The 19,844-nt window shown below is 52.9% G+C and overlaps 1 protein-coding gene across 3 annotated transcripts in view; it reads right to left on the bottom strand.

Moving 5' to 3' along the window:
- Positions 1-19,844, bottom strand: part of RPS6KA2 (ribosomal protein S6 kinase A2) — a 376,214-nt gene that overhangs the window by 42,024 nt on the left and 314,346 nt on the right. For all 3 annotated transcript variants that reach the window (XM_084776488.1, XM_084776490.1, XM_084776489.1), the window contains 5 exons: positions 19,471-19,577; positions 16,661-16,698; positions 15,199-15,341; positions 6,849-6,919; positions 5,259-5,347 (listed from right to left, as the gene is read on the bottom strand). In XM_084776488.1, the coding sequence (XP_084632614.1) occupies positions 5,259-5,347; positions 6,849-6,919; positions 15,199-15,341; positions 16,661-16,698; positions 19,471-19,577 (448 nt within the window). The remainder of the gene's footprint in view (positions 1-5,258; positions 5,348-6,848; positions 6,920-15,198; positions 15,342-16,660; positions 16,699-19,470; positions 19,578-19,844) is intronic.

The following is a 19,844-nucleotide window of genomic DNA, read 5'->3' as shown; positions in this document are numbered from 1 at the left end:
GCACATCTGTGTTTGTCTTCGGAAACCTGTCTCCTACCCTTGCATCTCATGCAGACTGGCCATCCTGGGCTGCTGTGTGCAGTTTACTCAGCTCTGTTTCCCTTTGAACTGAAGCATACATCAGGCCATATCACGCAGGCACAGCATCTCTCTGCTGGACCACAGCTGCAGTCCAGCTACCTAGTGTGTGGTGGAAGCCTTCCTCAGGACATCTGTCGTGTCTGAAGGGTGCAGTCCCCATGCTGGAGCTGGCTGGGTAAAGGTCATGGGCTTTCCCTATTCAGCTGGACTTACTGTGGGATAGCTTCAGACCAGCATCCCTGGGTGCCATCCATTCACTGAGACCCTGCCAAGGTCACCACATCTCTACTCTCATCCAAATCTGTGAGTATAAAAGGACCAGAGTTCTGTGTCTTAATCTCAACACACTCAAAACAGAAACAGGTATGAAGACTTTCTCAGGAAGCAAGAAGTCTGTGATCGCAACTGCCTTGTGAGACGGGAAGTCTGCTAACGAACTGAAGTCCTCACCGGATGCCTTTGGAGCTGATAAGTACAATCTCAAAATAACACAAGTCTGTTAAAGCTAGAATTTTATATAATTATCTTTCTTCTGTTTTCCTAAGCATTCCTATCTTTTATGCCCATTTTTTTGTACAGAACAAAAGTGGGTACAATTTAAGGAAAACAAATAAACTGAGATTTCCAACCAATTCAGCAAGTGCAATCATTGTGAAAGTTCAGGGGCTTCTACTCAGGGAAAGAGGAAAAAGGAACAATCTTGTTGCAAATTAAGTTGAACAGAATTCATTTGCAAGTATAGCAGATCCCTAAGAACTCAGAGACAGCCCAACCTCAGAGAGCACTCCCCAAAAGACCCCAAGGGCACGACGGTGTTCTGTTGTCTCACAGTTAATCAGACACCAATGCTTGGCTCCAACTTAGGGCTCTGAACAGGATACTGACATCTGACTTGGCTCGAGATGCCAAAGCCCCCTTGGAAGTGGCTGTCAGCCCTCATGATATTTTTTGCACAGGAGAAAGCTGTGTCCAAAGTACTGTGGCTCTCAAGTGGGACCAACCCCTGCTTTGAGGCTTCCAACATGGAGTTCCTGCAGTTCCCTGATGTCCTAAGAAGTGTTTATGAAAACACCAGATATAATGGGTTCCTCAAACCTCATGGTTGCACAAGGGTCCCACGGTTGAGATGAGGACCCTGGAGAGGAGGGAGAGGTCAGGAGGGACCTCAGGGAATGACCCGCTGGTCTCATGTCCCACACTGCCAGGTCAGGCCCAGCGCTCACTTATGGATGGGCACAGAAGCTCAAGCGGCGAGAGACCTTGCTTTCCACCATCTGTGGCCCAACGAAAACGAAGTGCTCTGACTTCTGTGGGAGACCCTTACACATGCTGGCGTGGACAGGGGGACAAGAGGAGGAGGCATCCTGGTCCCTCACCTCAACACTGGTCTCTCGTCCTGGAAGCCGAGAGGGGCAGGAGCACTGATTCCTACACTCAGGAGCCGAAACGCAATGCTGACAAAATGGGACAGGCACGGTCCTTTTCAGCTGCTAAGAGTCAGGGCCGTAAGTAAGAGCGAACCACGCAGCCACAGGGAAGAACCACAGGTGAGGCGTCCTCACGTCTGAGGAGAAGGGATGGCAAGCTAAGGCTGCTGCTAGGTGGTGGGCACCACCACACCATGCTGTGCGGAGCTCAGAGAGGAACTCCTCAGGGGCGAATGCTGAACCAGTATGGTAAGCGCATGAAAGTCCCTGGTGGAGAAACGCTTAGTGACAGAGCCTCCCTGAGCACAGTCAGGAGCAGCACATTCTGGCATGGATGGTGCCCCAGCCTGTACCCCAGCCTGGGAGCAGACACTGTGCAGCCCAGTGGGACTCAGACACTGTGATCAGGGTCTCCTCTGCTGTACCCCTTGATGAGGACGACGGAGAGTGTTGGGTTGGACACTCAGCTGGGTTCCACACCAGCAGCCACTGGCCTCTACGTCTCAGCTTCTCCTCAGAGTGTCAAATCATGGCGCCTTTTTTCCCATTCACTCAGCACCAGCAAGCGCTCCCAGGCCTCCACAGCTCAGCCACCCAGGTCTGAGGTGAGCGGATGGCAGACCTGCCTTCACCAAGCTTGACTTGCTGGACCCTCTGCTGACCCAGTGGGCTGCTAGTGAAGCCTGCTTCCCAGCCCTCTTTATGTTACTCCAACCACCACACCCCCATTTTCCCGCCTCTCTTCTACTCAGGGACCAAGTTCTATAAGCAAGAAGTAAAGGCTTCGAGGAAGACTCTCAGAAAAGCTTTCCTGACTAAAAGGACACAAGCACTTGTTTCCCCCTCTTCCTCCCTTCTGTATGGATGTTACAGTCTGGAGCGGTTATAGCTACTTTGTGGCCACAAAGTAGCCAAGCAGGAGAATGAAAAAGCAAAGTCACAGAGGACAGAACACTGAAACAGCGGGAGGGTCCAGGCTGCCAGGAAAGGCCCACAAGACACGTGGCCCACCAGGGGAGAGGCAAGCTACAACTTGAAATGTGTTCTTTGCAGCCAAAAGCTACTATTGGGACGACTCCCCGTTTTTGTTTTTGTTTGTTTGCTTGTGTTTTCATTGTTGTTGTTGCTGTTTCTCAAGGCAGAGTTTCTCTATGTAGCCCTGGCTGTCCTAGAACTCACTCTGTAGACCAGGCTGGCTTTGAACTCAAAGACCCGTCTGCCTCTGCCTCCTGAGTGCTGGGATTAAAGGCATGCACCACCACTGCCCTCCCTGATGCCTCCCTAGTTATAGGTGGATTAGGCAGTTCTTTGATCAGCTTTTCTGGGGGCGACTGCTGGAGCACGGCACTCAGTCAAGTGTTCGCCTGGTCGCTCAGCAGCAGCTGTCACATCTGTCACCATCCTTTAACTGCCTCAGGGTCCATTCAACATGGCTGCACTCATACTGGACAGTGGAGGCCAGTCAGGAAGGAGCACCAGGCATGCCTCGGGCTTACCAGAAAGAACTGGCTGGGGCAGTTAGACCTTTAGAAGATGGATGAAGCAGGCCAGGCCTCCAAACATGGTTCTAGGCTTCAGAGGTGTGTGGGAACAACGTGCAACGGCTTCTCCTGCGCTCTTGGTCCTGCATAGGGATTCAGAAGCCGTGCCTCTGAGGGGCAGGAGTGCTCAGGGACGCTCTGACCCAGCTCCTCTGGAGACCGAGGCACAAGGATCTCAAATTCAAGGCCTACCTGGGCTGGGGAGTGAGTTCAAAGGCAGCCTGGGTAGTTTAGTTAAGACCTGTGATCAAATGGAATAAGAGGGCTTGAGGTGTAGTTTAGAGGTCAAGTGTTTGCCTAGCACGACCAACGTCCTGGGTGGGATCCTCAGCATCTCAAAGGTGATCTGTTCAGAGAGCAAGGACCCAGCTCTGCGCCCAGGGAGGCTCACCTCAGGGCTGCTCTGCCCTGGAGAAAGTGTAGTAAGGAGGCAGTGCTGGGACCAATGGGCACCTGGGTCCTCCGACATCACAGTGCTCCCAGCCTGAAGATGAGAGCCCCACCGTCCATGCTCCACCACGGGCCACAGGCCCTAACTGCGCATTCCCTATCAGGAACTGAGGAAGAAAGTAAGGCAAGCCCGGCCGTTCAGAGCTTTGCTGGGGCCTCAGGCCACAGACACATGAGCCTGGCTTTACACCCCCCCCCCCCCCCCCCGTGAGGATGCTCATAACCCGCCCAGTGCCAGGAGAGGCCAGTGATTCTTGGCTGAGGTCTCAGGTCTTACTGAGATTTGCTTAAGTGACCAAAGGCACACGGACAATCTGGCTCAGGGCTTCCTCCCAACGCCGAGGCCAGCACATCTACACCAACGAGCCCACTGTGGCCCTGAGCAGTCCCATCGTGGGTCCTGCGTCTCATCTTGCCACTGGCATCTTGGGATTTCACTTTCCTGTTGGCCATCTTGTTCAGCTTCTGCCCGGGAAGCTGCTCTGGCCAGCTGGGGAAGAGTGCCAGCTCTTTGACCCACGGGGACAGCCCAGTGGACACGCAGGGGCACAGCAGACAGCTGCACCATGCTCCCCTAGGCTGGCCCTGGAGATGATTACAGGCTCCACTCAGGACAAGGACACTGCCAGTGTCCTCTGTATATAACACTCTTGGCATCGCCAGCCATTCTTGCTTCCCTAGTGACCTTGCCTGAGTCTGGGACTGAAGGTCATGGGGGAGGACGGATGTGGTGCCAGGAGGCGGTCCGAGGCGACTACAGCTGATGAGTCTCTGACAAGCTCATGAAGTGGACTTTTGTTTTTTCCTTGTCCTATCCTACCTTAGCTGGAACTGTCATCTAAGGCCACTTCAGGAGGGAAGAGCTGTGCATGACGTGAGACCTGGCTTAGAAGACGAAGGTGAACCTAACTGCTGAAGTAGCACAGCAGAGGTTTGCAGTCCTTACGCCTCACTCGCTGTTCACGAATCCCCTCACGCTAGGAAGTGGGGCAGTGCTTTTAATAGTAACTTTATTTTCTTAATCACTGAAAGATTGCAAGTTACTACACAAGTTCCCTGAGCTGAAATGGATACGTGAGAGAAATTGATTGAGGCTGAGCTTCCTTTGGTGCTGAGCCAGGCAGAAAGGAAAATTTAATTACTTCTTCGAGGATGAAATATTTCCTGCCTCCCGTCCTAATGACGTGGTCCAGTCTGTGAGGCTGCAGCCAATGGCCTGTGTGCCTTCTGCTGATCTGTGGAACAAGCAGTTCAGAAGCACACTGCGCTCACACTGCCACAGACCCTTACCCCGCCCCCTTGTCTCAGTCCATCCCCAAGGCTTCCCAGGCCAAACTGTAAACTCTGTATGGTTAGGGGAGGGTTTAATGCCAAAGTAAACAGGGCTTTGTACATGTTGGTGTTTTTAACTTAAGAGGTTACAAATTAGAAGTGACCTTTCAACCATCCTGTCTGTAGTGGTTTTGTGCAGAGAATTTTTTAAAGATCAAATTACGATACCCTGAGAATCGTATGCCTCTCAGCAATCCTGATAAGAGCGTATGTGTGTGGAGGATAGACCACACATGGATGTTCCCAGCTTCGGGGACCCTCTGCTTCCTGTGACCCCAGCAAGGCAAAGCACACAGTTCAGTGTGAGTTAGGGTGCGGGGAGGTAGTCGTCCATGTTCCGATGGGGAAGGGGAATAGTGACCCCTCACACTCTTAAGAGGGGGCAGTCACTGCATTCCTGCAAGAGGGGGTGTCACGGGAGCCTTACCTAACCGGTTGCAGGGGTTCCGTTTGAACAGGGCCCTCAGCAGGCTCTGTGCCTCCACACTGAGGAACTGCGGCATTCCCAGCTTGGCTCTGGAAGTCAGAACAGGATGAGGTTAGGAAGTGGAGGGTAAAGGTCCGTGCGTCCTCTAGCTCTACGAGGCCACTGTGTGTGCAAGCGGACAGACTCCCAGGCGGACAGACCCCCAGATGGACAGGCCCCCAGGCGGACAGACCCCCAGATGGACAGGCCCCCCGGCACCCAGAGCAACAGTGCCAGTACCCGTTATGCCTTAAAACTATGTGAAGGACCAAAGAGCTTCAGCTCCTGGCGTGCAGGTAGGTGTTGACCATTACCAAACTTAAAATGAATTTTCACAACTGCCACTAACTAACCCACTGAAAACACACTGCATACTCAAAACAGCAACACTGGCTCCCTGAGCACCAACAATATTTTCAATGGAAATGATTTTTCAAGACAAAAAATTTTTTTTAACATGAAGGTTTTTTTGGTTTTGTTTTTGTTTTTAAAGCAGAGATCTTATCGGCGGGGGAAGGTTGTTAAGTCCCTTCCTGGTACCCTGGGGACAGTGGCTCCCTCCTCTTCCCTGGGTCAGGCTGCAGGCATCCCAAAGGCCCAGCAGGGGTGTTGGACCCTGGTGTCCTCGGACCTTCCTGAGGACCAGGCACTGAGGATGGGCTGACCCGTCAGCTAGGACAGCCACGTGGGGCTGCTGGAGGGACGGCTCCAGCTTCAGTAAAAAGCAAACCAAGTTCCCATCAAGACCCAGGGGGCAGAGGCGTTCCCTCAAGAACGCAGGGTGGCGCTATGGGCAGCACTGGCCGCGTGCACAGGGCATCCCTGGCTGCTCTGGAAGAGCCCTAAGGGAATTCTGAACAGTGCAAACCTTTGTGATGTGTGTCCTTGCAGTAGAGTTTCCTCCACATATATTTTACCCCACGTGTAAGGAAGGAACTAACAAAGGCTTGGCGTGCGGTACTTGATGCCTCCCAAATTTAGTAATGTCCCTTTATGTCAGTACTCTGGTGGTCACAGTGCTATGACTTCTCCCACTGAGCCTTGATTTGGGGTTCCCATCCCCCCACTTCTTGCTCTTCTCTGATGCTCATACCCAGCTCATCTAGGGCTTTACGGCACGGGGCCAGGGAGGGATCTTGAAAGCACTCCTGTCCTTAAGTAAGTGAGTCTGCAGAGACCGTCTCAAGCCAAACTGTGCCGACTCCAGCCAGCTGGGGTGTGGCTGGTCATGAGCAGGGGCCGCAGGAAGAGCGGAAGCGCTGCCCCTGTGCCCTCCCTGAGGGTGCCTCACATTTTCACCCCATTTGGGAGCCAGCACTGGGTAATCCACATGAGCTTATCCCTGTCTGAGCCTGAGAGTTCATCAGAGTTCCCTAGCTGGCCTTCCGGGGCACCAAGGGTCCCATACGGCTGGCGTGACTGCAGCCATGATGACTGTGACACAGAGCAGACGGCTCTTCCCCCAAAGCCAGTGCTCACACTAAAGCCCAGCTGCCCACCTCCTCTGCTCCTGGGTGAGCTGTGTGCTTTGGAGTAGGTACCCACACTCACTTGAGGATGAGGGACATTGTTTCCTTCCTGTCCTTCCCCTGGAATGGCAGGGACCCTGTGAGCATCTCGAACTGCAGAGGAAAAGAGAGCACATGAGTTTGCTCCTTCATCTCCAATCCCTGCCCGTCCGTCAGTGTGATAGCAGCCAGATGGTAGGCACTGGAGACCTCGGCCACCAGGTTCCCCTTCTAGTGTGAAGGACAAACGCAATGAGCAGTGCACTGCACGTGGCTTAAGGACTCCCTTCCCCTGCGGGAGAGCTGTAGCAGGAGGAGAGTGAGAGGGTAAGGGGAAGTCAGGGGCGGAGAGAGAACAGGAGGCGCTCATACCGACCCTGCATGCTCTGTAGCTTTGTCTATGATGGCAGCGGTCTGGGTTACAGCCCATTAACAATGTCTGACAGAGACAACATGGCACCAGCAATCTCTCACACAAACTGCCACACACTAAAATAGCACCAGCCAGGAAGGGAGCTGAGATAAGGCGAGGGCCAAGGGCAGCCCTTGTTCATCATAGGTTGTTTATCCACACAAACAGTGCTGATTCTGTGGGCTCCAGAGGCTGGGGCCTGGGATCTCACATCACTGCCACAGCCGCCGCCGCCGCCGCTGCCGCCGCCACAGCCACCATCATTGTTTTATATAAAAATTAAAGCAATGATAGAATACAAGGTACCAGGCACATATTATGTTATACAGAGTTTATTAGATGAGCATGGGGGAGAGAAGGAAAAGGGGAAAGGGTACCCCAGAAAGAGAGAGAAGAGAAAAGGGAGGTAGAGAAATAGAGAAGTAAAGAGAGAGAGAGGGAGAGAGAGAGAGCGCCACGCCCCCATGGCAGGTAAGCAGTGACATCACAGGTAGGCAGACTAAAGAAGAATCCTAACAATCATCACTACCACCATCACCACCACCTCCACCACCTCCACCACCATCACCACCACCTCCACCACCATCACCACCACCTCCACCACCATCACCACCATCACCACCTCCTCCTCCACCACCATCACCACCACCTCCACCACCACCACCACCACCGCTCCTGTGAGAGAGGGGAAGGCAGCCACAGCAAACCACCCCTTTCATACACTACAGATACTAAAGCTCACAGAATTATGTGAAAGCACCCACTGTGAGCCTTTCACTCAGGTCTAAATGAGGCAGCAGCCTGGCTGAAAATCTTTCATCGGTCACACTGAGCCTACATGGTGATATTTTCACTGCCCCTGGCCCTGCCCCTAATTTATCATCCAGTGTCTCTCCTTTGCATTGAGAAAATCCTGAGAAACACAAGTACAAAGACCAAAACAATCGCGTCAGTCCCATCATTCAAAAACGCACACTGCACTGACCTACAATATAAAACTTTCCATGCTTGCTATAAATTACCTGCGACATCGTGGTATACTGGGACAAGTCAATATACAACAAAGTATCAACTGTTGGATGCTTAAGGTTTTGCCAGCTAGGATCCTACTAAGAGTAAACATTAGGCCGGTAGTTCTCAAGCTGTGGGTCCTGACCCCTGATGGTGAAATGACCTTCTCACAAGGGTTATATATCATATTAGATATTTACGTTATGATTCATAAAAGTAGCAACATTACAGTTATGAAGAAGCAACGAAAGTAATTTTATGGTTGGGGTCACCACAACACAAGGAGCTGTATGAAAGGGCCGCAGTGTCGGGAAGGGCGAGGACCACTGTGTTAGACTGAAAGGTACTTAGAAGTTTCCTAAACTTCAGAAACGTGACAACGCACTAACCTCTCACCGCTGTGAAAAACCACCTGACAAAGCACTCAAGGAGCGAGTTCCCAGGCAGCCATGTTGGCTGGGAAGGCAGGAGGCAGGAGCCGGGAGCCGCTGCTCACACTGTGCCCACTGTCAGGAGGCAGGCAGAACAAGTGACGTGCTTAGCTGGCTCCTCTTTCCCTGTCCACGGACGGTACTGTGCGTTCCTCCTCAGTCAAGCCTCTCTACAGCGCCCTCACCAACACCCCCAGAAGTGCGTCTCCTAGGTGACTCCAGACCCCGGCAGGTTGACTGTGAGGACCCGTCACCACCAATGGGCTCTCAGAGTGGAGTTACAGACTTAGAGAAACAGGGGCATTACAGGTTTCTAATCATTTTATTACTGTTTGACAGTTTCATACATTTACATAATGAATTTTAGTCATTTCACCTCCTACATAAATATGTCACGAGAGTGGGAGGGAGGCTTGCTAGAAGGAGGTGTCAGCGGATGGAAGATGGAATGGGGGTGAGGTGGCTGTAGTTTATTAGCATTATCCGTTTTCTCTCTGTAAACCAACTTTCTAAAGCTGAACAAGGCCCTGCCAGTTGAGGTATCTGAGGTTCTCCTTGTCACACTGAACTTGCTGACCAAACCAAAGCGCACACCGTGTGAGTAAGTAAATCAGCAAGGGCACCAGGGTCCAGATGAGAGTTAAAAATAGACAAGTGTAATGAAAACGGCTAGGAGCCGAGCGGCTGATAAATAGGAGGAACATTCATAAGCTGATTCTAGAAATTACCATCCCAAAGCAGGCGGCGGGAGGGGAGCTCTGGCTGTGTGGTTCTTCCTGGGAGTCTAGTCATAGCACTCATGAAATCCCAAGAGCGAGCCTGACTGTGTAGGACGAGCACTCTGGCCGCTTAATCCCATCCCCACAAGTCCACATCTGGGTGTCATGGTGCCGCAGGACAATGTGTGGTGGCATTTCTTTAGTGACTTCTTCCTGGCTCACAGCGGTGGCTGTGACAACCAGAATCCATGTCCATCTCTCCCCTTTCCTCTCCGCCTCCGTGTGGTGCATTTCTTTGTAGTTCGGCCTGCACAGTAGAGACCAACACGACGCTCACAAAGTGCCTCTTCATGACGTGAGGCGACGACGACATGGTCTGCTCCTTCAGCCTCTCTGGTTCTGGGTGATGCTCAGGAAATGACTGTCTTTTGTGTCTCAATTTGGAGCCTGGTGGATGGCTTCCCCTGTGATGACAACTGTGCTCTGGTGTTAGACGTCAACATGGCTTTCCGAGCAAAGTTACAGCAGCGAAGGTTTGCTTTGGTCCCCATAGGAAACACACATGCTCGGGCGACACTCGGGGCGGCTCTGTGAGATACTGACCTGCTTCTCCTGGGCAGCTGCGATGCTCCCAGGATGAGGAGCCGCGTTTCCCAGCAGCAGTCCTCACAGCCCAGGGAGCAGCTCCGAAGTTAGGAGCTTTGATTGCCATGGCTTTGGGCATTGGTGGCACCTGCATCTAGTCAGAGGCGGGCTTAGCTGAAGCCCTGCCTCAAGGGGGACCTAAGGAACCCAAGGGCACGGTCAGCTTGAGATGAGGTGTGAGCTCCTGGTAGCAGCGTGAGAAGATTCTTCAGAAGAGAAATCTTCACAGGAGTCTACAAATTCTTTTTAAAAAGCCAAGTTTAGCTGGGTATGGTGGCGCACGCCTTTAATTCCAGCACTCGGGGGGCAGAGGCAGGCAGATTGCTGTGAGTTCGAGGCCAGCCTGGTCTACAAAGCGAGTCTAGGACAGCCAAGGCTACACAGAGAAACCCTGTCACGAAAAACCAACGCAGGGGAGAAGCCAAGTTTGATCTGAAAACTGACAAAGACAAAACTCCCCTAGGCCACAGGGACCTGAAGTAACAGCAGAACCAGCTTAGGGTTATGGCCACAAGGACTTCTGTGTGGGGAGAGGCCTGGGCACTCAGGGCCTAGTCACTGATGTGGCAGGCCCTGGCCACGGCCCAGGATGGAGACAGGAGGGTCTGTTTTCTGATGGTCCACAGTCCCTGCAGGTGACAAAGCCTATACTGAGGCACAGAGTCAGTGTCCACAGCAAAAACCCAGGTTACAATAGAAAGCTGGGAGATGGCGGGACCCTTGACAGACTGGCTCCTGACTAAGGTCTGCATGTAGCAGGGCTTGGAGCTGAGTTTAGCAGTGTTTTTGAGTGGGTCTTAGTCAGCTGGCTCTGGGTCTTCTTCCTTCAGCATTTCTGAACAATAAGCACAGTATGTTCTAGATCAGCAGTTTGCAACCTCTTGGTGAAATGACCCTTTCACGGGGTCGCTTATGAGGTATCTACATTACGATTCATAACAGTAGCAAAATTACAGTTATGAGGTAGCAACGAAATAATCTTATGGTTGGGGTCACCACAACATGAGGAACTGCATTAAAGGGCCGTGGCACCAGCAAGGTTGAGGACCATGGTTGTAGATGGTGACCTCTCAAGGTGCTTCTAAACTGACCTAACCACTATAGTCAGTAGACGGCTCTTGCATCCTGGTCTATGGATTTATGACCAGCACACACACCTCCCCAGGCCATCTTAGAGGCCAGGCCTGCTCAGGCTTCCTAGCTCCTCATTTCCACTGAGGGGCTTAGGGTTCCTGAATAAAGCACCTTGTAAACACAGTTGCCCCCAGACGGTTCCTTCAGCAGGTAGCAGGGTTCAGCAATGTTGCTCAAGGCCCATCTCCAACTTCACTTGAGAGCTGGGGAGTAACTCTGATGCCACCCAGGGAACCTTGGCTGCCATAGTCAAGCCTCCTAAGCGAAGCTGATCATCGTGTGAACACAGATGACTGCCTGGGCAAGACAAAGGGGAGGTGGGTGTGAGGAATCGCTGTGCACGCCTCTCAGCCTTGACTTTCATCGCTGTCCTGCTGCGTTTGGAGATCGGGGGTTCAGATAAAACATGAAGGTGTCTCAGGAACCCCCAAGTGGCGTGTGGCCTTTTACTGTGGCACGTGACGTGGTGCTCGCTTCAGGCTTTGTGAGTAACGGTGCTGCCAGCACTTTCTCCGATTGTCCCAAGGCAGGGGATGCAGGGTCCTTCTGACTAAGATGAAAGGCCCTTCATGCTGACTCTTCTCCCTGAGCTGTGATGAAACCCCCAGCAGAAAGACTTTAAGGAGCACGCCTACTTACTCTCTACTACCAAGTTCAGGGGATTTAAACTTACCTAGGAGACATATTTCCGAGTGTGTCTACAATGGTGTTTCCGGAGAGTCTGAGGAGGGAAGGCCCACCTGGGCGTGGGTGGCACCGTCTTGTGGTCGGGTCCTGGACTGAGAAAGCCAGCTGAACAGCAGCGTTCACCCCACTCTATTTCCTGGCTGTTCTGCCACCACACTCACAGCCGTTCTGGCTGCCAAGCCTCCCTGAGCAGGGCAGACTTTACCTCACATTGAGAGCCATGGCAAACCCTTGCTTCCTTAGCTGCTCTTGTCAGAGCAACAGGGAGAGTTGCTGACCCATACAGGGAGGGAGGGTCTGTCTTGTCTTTCACGCTGAGAAGGTTGCAGCGGCCCTATCAGGGAAGAGATGGTGGTGGTAGGGCCTGTTCACATCTGGTCAGATCAGGAAACACTGACTGATGATTGCTGGTGAATGTTCTTCCATTTCTATTCAGTCCTGGACCCCAGCCCACAGATGCTTCTGCCCACACTCAGGTCCAGTTTCCCTCCCTCAGGGTTTATTAGAAAAGCCCCACAGACACGCCAAAGTGTGCCTGATCACTGCGCTAGACACTACTTTATCCGGTCAAGCATCATGCAACAATGGAGCCGCTGAGGAAGACAACGGAGCTGTTGAGGAGGACTGTCCCCTACGTATGCGAACCTGAACACATTCCTGGTGGGTACGTGTGGCAGCCACTGCATTCAGCACACCTTTGTGGGCAAGACCTAGCTGCCTGCCTCAGCTTTGCAAAGCCTGGACACAGGGAGCCCAGGGCCGGGTAACGATGATCGAGGGCCATGTGTGTGTGGGGGCCTGTCCTTGTGTTCATGTTTTCCCTGTGAAGCAGATTCAGATGCCACAGAGGCTTGGGAGGTGACATGACATCTGAGCTGGAGGAAGGCTTACAAATCTCAGTGACAGAAGAGCAATGCATCGCATCAATCTACTAGAGTGCCAAGGAGCTGCAGAGAGGGAGGCGGGGATAGACGGGGATAGTCTGAAGTCAGGCAAGGCGCCCAGGGGAGTTCTTGCTCAGGCCTATATGGGAAAGCTCCCTGGGAAGACTTACTACCAGAAGCCAGCCAGGCTGGCCCCTCGTTTGTACCCACATCAGCCGCCCTGCCAAATAGCACAGGAGTCCACGAGCTCCGTCACAAGACCACAGTCTCTCTGCAGCACCACTGGCCAAACCATTTGCCACGATAGAGGGTGGAACCATGGGGAAGCCTGGACATGCAGCAGGACCAGCCTGAGTTTCCAGGAGTGCGGGGGGCTGCAGGGACAGGACCACCCCGACCTACAGCCTAAAGGCAGCAGAGATTTCAGACCTTTCAGTAAGTCTACCTGTGCAAACATCACTGTTGTTTTTAAATTATTTGTATTATTAGTACGGCCTAATAATGTTTACTATGTGTATTATCTGTAGGCCCGGCTAGCAATCAGTTAAGACACTGACGCCTGTTATATTTTAAAATAGCCTTAGTTAACCTGGGGCAGAGCAGATGTTAATCCTCTAAACTACCTCGCATAATGGGGCAGGTATCCCATGCCACCTGCTTCTAATAATTTCTATCAAGCTACCTCCCATGCATAACCCCAAATATTTATTAATGTTCTTCATCTGGGCCAAATCTCCACCCAAGCCAGCCACGTGCTTCTCTTCCACCTAACCCATGGCAGCTTCTTCTCCTCTCCTCAGGTCTCTCCCTCTTTCTTCTTCCCAGGATTCCTCTCTCTAAGCCTGGGAACCTTAGCCACACCTATCTCATCTGCCCTGCCTTTTATTGGTCAACAGGTAGGTCACCAAGACAGCAAGCAGTAATTAGAATCAAAAGACATCAGACCGTCCTCCAACACATCACCTAGAGGAGACCACAGCTGTTTCTTTAGCATGTGTGAAAAAACCTCTTTACGTGGGAGGGGAAGGCGACCTGAGACAACCCTGGTACCATAGAACATGGCTGGTGCCCTTCAGGAGAAGAGACCCACATTCTATCTGCTGTATGATTGCTGCCTACTCCCCATGTGCACCTGCTGGCTTGGGGGGCGGTGTGAGGCCATGGCATGTGCACCTGCTGGCTTGGGGAGTGTGAGGCCATGGCAGGTGCACCTGCTGGCTTGGGGAGTGTGAGGCCATGGCACGGGCACCTGCTGGCTTGGGGAGTGTGAGGCCATGGCACGGGCACCTGCTGGCTTGGGGAGTGTGAGGCCATGGCATGGGCACCTGCTGGCTTGGGGAGTGTGAGGCCATGGCAGGTGCACCTGCTAGCTTGGGGGGTGGTGTGAGGCCATGCTGGCTTGGGGAGTGTGAGGCCATGGCAGGTGCACCTGCTGGCTTGGGGAGTGTGAGTCCATGGCATGTGCACCTGCTGGCTTGGGGAGTGTGAGTCCATGGCATGTGCACCTGCTGGCTTGGGGAGTATGAGTCCATGGCAGGTGCACCTGCTGGCTTGGGGAGTGTGAGTCCATGGCATGTGCACCTGCTGGCTTGGGGAGTATGAGTCCATGGCAGGTGCACCTGCTGGCTTGGGGAGTGTGAGGCCATGGCAGGTGCACCTGCTGGCTTGGGGAGTGTGAGGCCATGGCATGTGCACCTGCTGGCTTGGGGAGTGTGAGTCCATGGCATGTGCACCTGCTGGCTTGGGGAGTATGAGTCCATGGCAGGTGCACCTGCTGGCTTGGGGAGTGTGAGTCCATGGCATGTGCACCTGCTGGCTTGGGGAGTGTGAGGCCATGGCATGGGCACCTGCTGGCTTGGGGAGTGTGAGGCTATGGCATGTGGCAGGCTTTTCCATCCCCCAGGGTATCGTCTCCTTCCTCCCCAGCCTCTTCTCAGTTTCTTCAGGATGAACAGTACCTCTTGGGACCTCATGGAGCAATATTTAATGACAGTCTTAAAAACAGGTAGGGATGCTGGAGGCCTGCATGTTAGGGTATTAAAGCCGCTCAGCCTAAGAGGGGATGACAATGGCCCGTCCTCCATTCTCTCACGGGATAGGGCACATTGTGATACCTCTTGACCAACCAGTTCTCATTAAGATCTGACAGGAAGAGAAAGTATGAAATTCGAGACACATGTTAACAGACCTAACAAGGATGTGAAGAGAGGCAGCGGCTTCCAGCGGCCTAAACTTTAATATACTTGTGTTCTTATCTAACCTCACTTCCATTGTCTGGAATAAGAGCCAGATGCAGGGGAGGCTGCAGGATGCCTCTCAAGCTCATCACTTCCTCTGGCTCAGGTGAGAGACTGGGCCTTTCAAGCCCTGCTTCATCTCCAGTTTCCAGCATCTCTGGACCAAGCTAGGATGAGGAATTCAGCTGGGGAACAGCCACCCTTATAGAGGAAACCAGAGGGCAAGCCCTTACCATGAGCACACCGAAGGACCACCAGTCGGCACTCTGTGTGTGCCCCCGCCGGTTCACCACCTCAGGCGCCATGTATTCGATAGTCCCACAGAAGGAGTAGGCTCTCTTGTCATGGTCGATGGCCTCCTTGCTCAGGCCAAAATCTAGACACAAGCACAGCACAGTGTGAGCCACAGTCCCATGTCTGTGTGGACACACTCACTTCTCCCAGAGACTACAGGGCCTTGTGCACATAGAACTGTTCAGGCCTAATGTGCTTGCAGGGACTAGCATGTTCCTGAGGCTAAGATCTACAGAGTGGAGTTCTTGATAGAGCCTCGAATCCCACCACCGCCACAGCCTCCCCCACCACCGCCACCGCCACAGCCTCCCCCACCACCGCCACCGCCACAGCCTCCCCCACCACCGCCACAGCCTCCACTAGTGCCTTGTCACAGCAGCAGGCAGTTTTAGTTCTTGGTAGTGAACATGAATTCCCAGAGGGCCTTCCCACATAAAAACATGAGGTGACGGCAGGTTGAGGGGCCAGATGGAGAGGAATGGGGTGCAGCTTTTGCAGGCATGAGGAAAGGAAGCATGTCCCTGACGAGTAGCCTCGGGGTGTGCATTGAAGTACATATGGAGATGAGACCAGGACCGACCAATAGGCAGGATAATGGTGCCCAAGTACAGTCCGTAGACAGATGATCTTATCGTGTGAAGGGGACTTGCAGTGTACAGTACGGACCCTGGGGTAGGGTACTGATCATGTGGCACACAGGACCTAGCGGATCCCTACGTGGAAAGAATCAGTGAGACTGCGCGATGCTGGCCCACTGGCACTGTAGCAGACGAGGAAGGGGACACTGGGAGCTGAAGAACTCAAGGGCCAAAAGGGCATCTTGAGCTTCGCCTCGAGACTTAGCAGCTCCAGGACAGTAAAGTGATAAGTTGACTCTTGTGACCTGTTGTGACAGCACCTGGAAGCTAATACACACATGGGCACATCAGGGGGTAAGATGGAGTGTTTGCAGCTGGGTTCATTATAGTGGTGCTGCATGGCTTCGCTGTGAACAAGGACAACAGCTGGGCCACTCCCGTGGGGGAGACGGGCAGGCCCTGTGTCTGCCATGGCGCGAGCGTAGGCTCAGGGCTTCTAGTCAAACACCCAACGACGCTGAGCCAGGCCTGGAGGGAGACCTGGGCAGGGGAAGGGAGGAGGCAATGCCGAAGTCTGAGTGTCCCCTTGCTGTGAGCACATATTTGAGAGGCAAGCAAGGTCAGGAAGAGCTCTCGGGTAAGGGAACAGAAGAAACAACCCAGAAGTCAGAGTTTCCCCCTGCTGTGTGCTCACATTCTGAAGGCCAGCACTTGGGCACACAAAATTCAGCCAGGTCAGAGACGACACAGGGGGCTGTTAAGAGGTGGTCCACAAAAAGGGGAAAGAAGGCTACCAATATGTTTTGGATTTTGTTTTGTTTACCTGTGATCTTAATGTGTCCTTCTTCATCTAGGAGGATACTGAAAAAAAAAAAGGTGGGGGATAAGAAGGCAGATTTCAGAGAGGGAAAAATGAAATAGAGCTCAGAGTTCCATGGCATGTAGAATTCAGAGAACAGTCCCATGGAGCTGAGATGCCGCTGTCTAGTGCCTAGGCTTCCGGCATGACTGCATCCTGGATAGGTTTACTCAAGCGCAGTCCGTATCCTGTAGCCTGGGCCAGCTCAGGAAGGTAATCACAGAGTGTGGCCATAAGCCTGGGCCACCTCAGGAAGGCAACCACAGGGTGTGGCCATAAGCCTGGGGGAGGGGAACCAAGGGGATGGATGGGTCTTGAGCCTGCAGGGCTGCAGGGCTATGTGTTCCTAAGATTAGAACCCTTGGGCCCCGTCCAAATACAGAAGAATGGGTTCTTGGACTGCTCTGGCCCGCAGATGTCTAGAGCTCTTCAGGAAAGCTTCCTAGCCTTGGGAGGCCCTTGATGCCCAGAGACCCTCTTCTAAGAATCTCAGACTCTCTTGGGCTTGGTCCTTGCACTTGAGACCAATGAGGGCCACGCACAGCTGGGGTTTGGCAGAGGGATTCCTGAGCTGCTTGAGACTTCATCCTGTGATGGAACCAGGGCCAGCTGGGCAGTACGCAGAGCCATTGGTTCCTGGCCAGCCTTCTAGTGAGCGTTACATCGTGAGCTGATCTTTGGCTTTGTTCTAGCTACCCCGCTGATGTATGGCCATCCCGTGAAAGAATGGAGGATGAACCATCACCAAGGGCTCTCCCTCGCTTCCTAGGCTGAGTGGCCGTGATACCCCGACATGCAGCGCTCCAACACTTTTACCTGTCTTTTGGTTCTGTGAATCCCAGGGAGTACTATCCACTCCAAAGAAATGGGGACGTAGCTGGAACAGAAGGAAGCAACACCCCAAGGGGTGGAAAAGCCTGCCACAGCCTAGGCTCCTGCTCATGCAAGGCTCTGAGCTTCATATTCATAAGGAATGGGTTTTCCAGGATTGGGCAAGGGGGACATAGGCTGGAGAGAGTACAGCAGCACAGCCACAGCTCTCTGGTGATGGGGTGTGCTGAGGGTGCACAGCACTTGCTATGGTCACCTAATTGTGCCCTCAGCCGCACATAAAGGGGAAATGTTATTCTCTGTATCTGCCACAGGGGTAAAGAATAGCTGGTGTTTTCTGGGAAAGGTTATAATACATTAATTAAGATGACAAGTTATAATTAAATGGGCAAATGTTTTCATCTTTGCTTTTTAGTCATTCTGAATCTTTGCCCAAAACTGAGCAACCTTCAAGATTCATTCACAAATAATTCTAATTGGATCACAAAACCTTTGTCCTTACCCTGTAATTCAATGTTACTATCTGCAGCTTCGAGAAACATCTGAACCTTCAACAGTGAATCAGAACGAGAGCCCTTACGCCCAGCAAGAGTGGCTCCAAGTGCACAGAAGTCTTCCACAGGGGTCCAGGGATGGGCACAGATTTCCATAAAGCATCGGTGTGAACTAATGTGAGGTAAGCTTGTGCTAAGCTTTGTGTGAGCTCTGGGAGCAAGCCAGGCTCAAGGAGGAAGGAGACGCTGTAGGCACCTAAGGACAGGGTGTCAAACCTGCTGAGGGGTCACTCTGACATCCTGAGGAAGGGTAAGTTCCCACTCCCTGTGGGCTCCTGAGGTCAGGCCTTCAGGATCACATGGACACAGATTCACAGGACCGGCCAGTGACACCCTGTTGACTGGTGGTTAATCAAAGTTGCATGCCGCACAAACAAACAGGTGCTTCCCTCCACCAGCCCAGCCGGCCCCCACAGCTTCAGGGTGGCAGCTGTCTTTATCTCACTCAGCTGTGTGGGTGGGGGAGAAAGGAGGAACAGGGATGTCCTCCATCCTGACCACATGACCCCTTGAACTTAGGGTGTGGCCCGGAACTGTCCAGGTGGGATTATTCCTTCTTCTGACAGTACTGTGGCTGAGGCCCTGGGGCTGGGATGACTCAGCCAGGGACACTGGATGGTTGGTCAGGGGAACTTGAAGCGCCATCTGCTAAGTCCTTTCCTGTCTGCATGTGTTAGTGCGAGCTCCTAGGTCAGTTCTGATGACACACAGACCATACACAGAGAAAATCAGGGCCATGCATCTCATTATGCTGGATGGGAGTTCCTGTGTTCATTTAGACTAGGTTAGCAGCCAACTCTTGAAATGAAAATGTCAGTCCTCAAAACACAGGACCTGGGGGCCCTGTGGCTACTGTCCCTCAGCTGACCCCTTGGGATAACTAACCAGACCTATCTCCTGGTTAACCATCTCAGAGAAGGCTAAGTGGCTATGTCCCTGGAGCTTAGAGGTGTAGCTGGAAGGTACCTCAGGTCTGAATGACAACAGGAGGGAGAGGAAGAGGCGAGCAATGGGGACAAATGTCTTCTGTGACATGGTTCCTGGTGGCAGAAGCTGCCAGACTGAGAAGGGGGAGGCTATGTGCCATTGGTCTCAGGCCCCACCTGCCTGGCCATCTTTGTATTATTAAAGAATGAGTGTGGTCTGGCCTCCCAGAGTGGGCACTTCTACCATAACCAACGAAGGCCAGTGTCTGCCAGGCACCTCTGCAGGTTAAGGAGGTGGCATCCGCCCAGGCTTCTTGGAGCCCAGCACTAGAGTCACCCACATGACACTGTACCCAGCCCACTGTTGGAAGTGTACTTAGGAAATAAATCCTAGGTAACAGCCACTGACGTGGGCTGGCAGCAGATGCCCGAGCCGGCTGTGAATGTCATTTTTCATACTTACTTTTCCGGTTTCAGATCCCTGTAGATGATGCCCAGGCCGTGCAGGTGGTCCAGAGCCAAGGCCAGCTCAGCCAGGTAGAACTTGACGTCCTCCTCAGTGAACATAACCTAAGGGTGGGGGAAAAAACGTGGTTCAACTTGGACCACGGCTGTCCCAGAATGCATGTGTGGAGACCCTGGCTCTCCTGTGACACTCTCCTGCCACTCCTAATGCAGGTCTCACCGGTGCAGGTTGTGCTGTGAGCCTTGTGCATGAAACCTTAGCCCACCACCAACCGGCCCTTACCCTACAAACTGCTCAGGCCGAGTGCAACCCCGGGTTCCGGTCTCATCAGGAATGATCTGGTTGTGAATTCCTCTCTCCCATCTTCCCCT

This window comes from Acomys minous (assembly GCF_964271855.1).
Source record: "Acomys minous genome assembly, chromosome: 3".
Classification (NCBI taxonomy): Eukaryota; Metazoa; Chordata; class Mammalia; order Rodentia; family Muridae; genus Acomys; species Acomys minous.
This window is presented reverse-complemented; position numbering and strand designations above follow the sequence as displayed.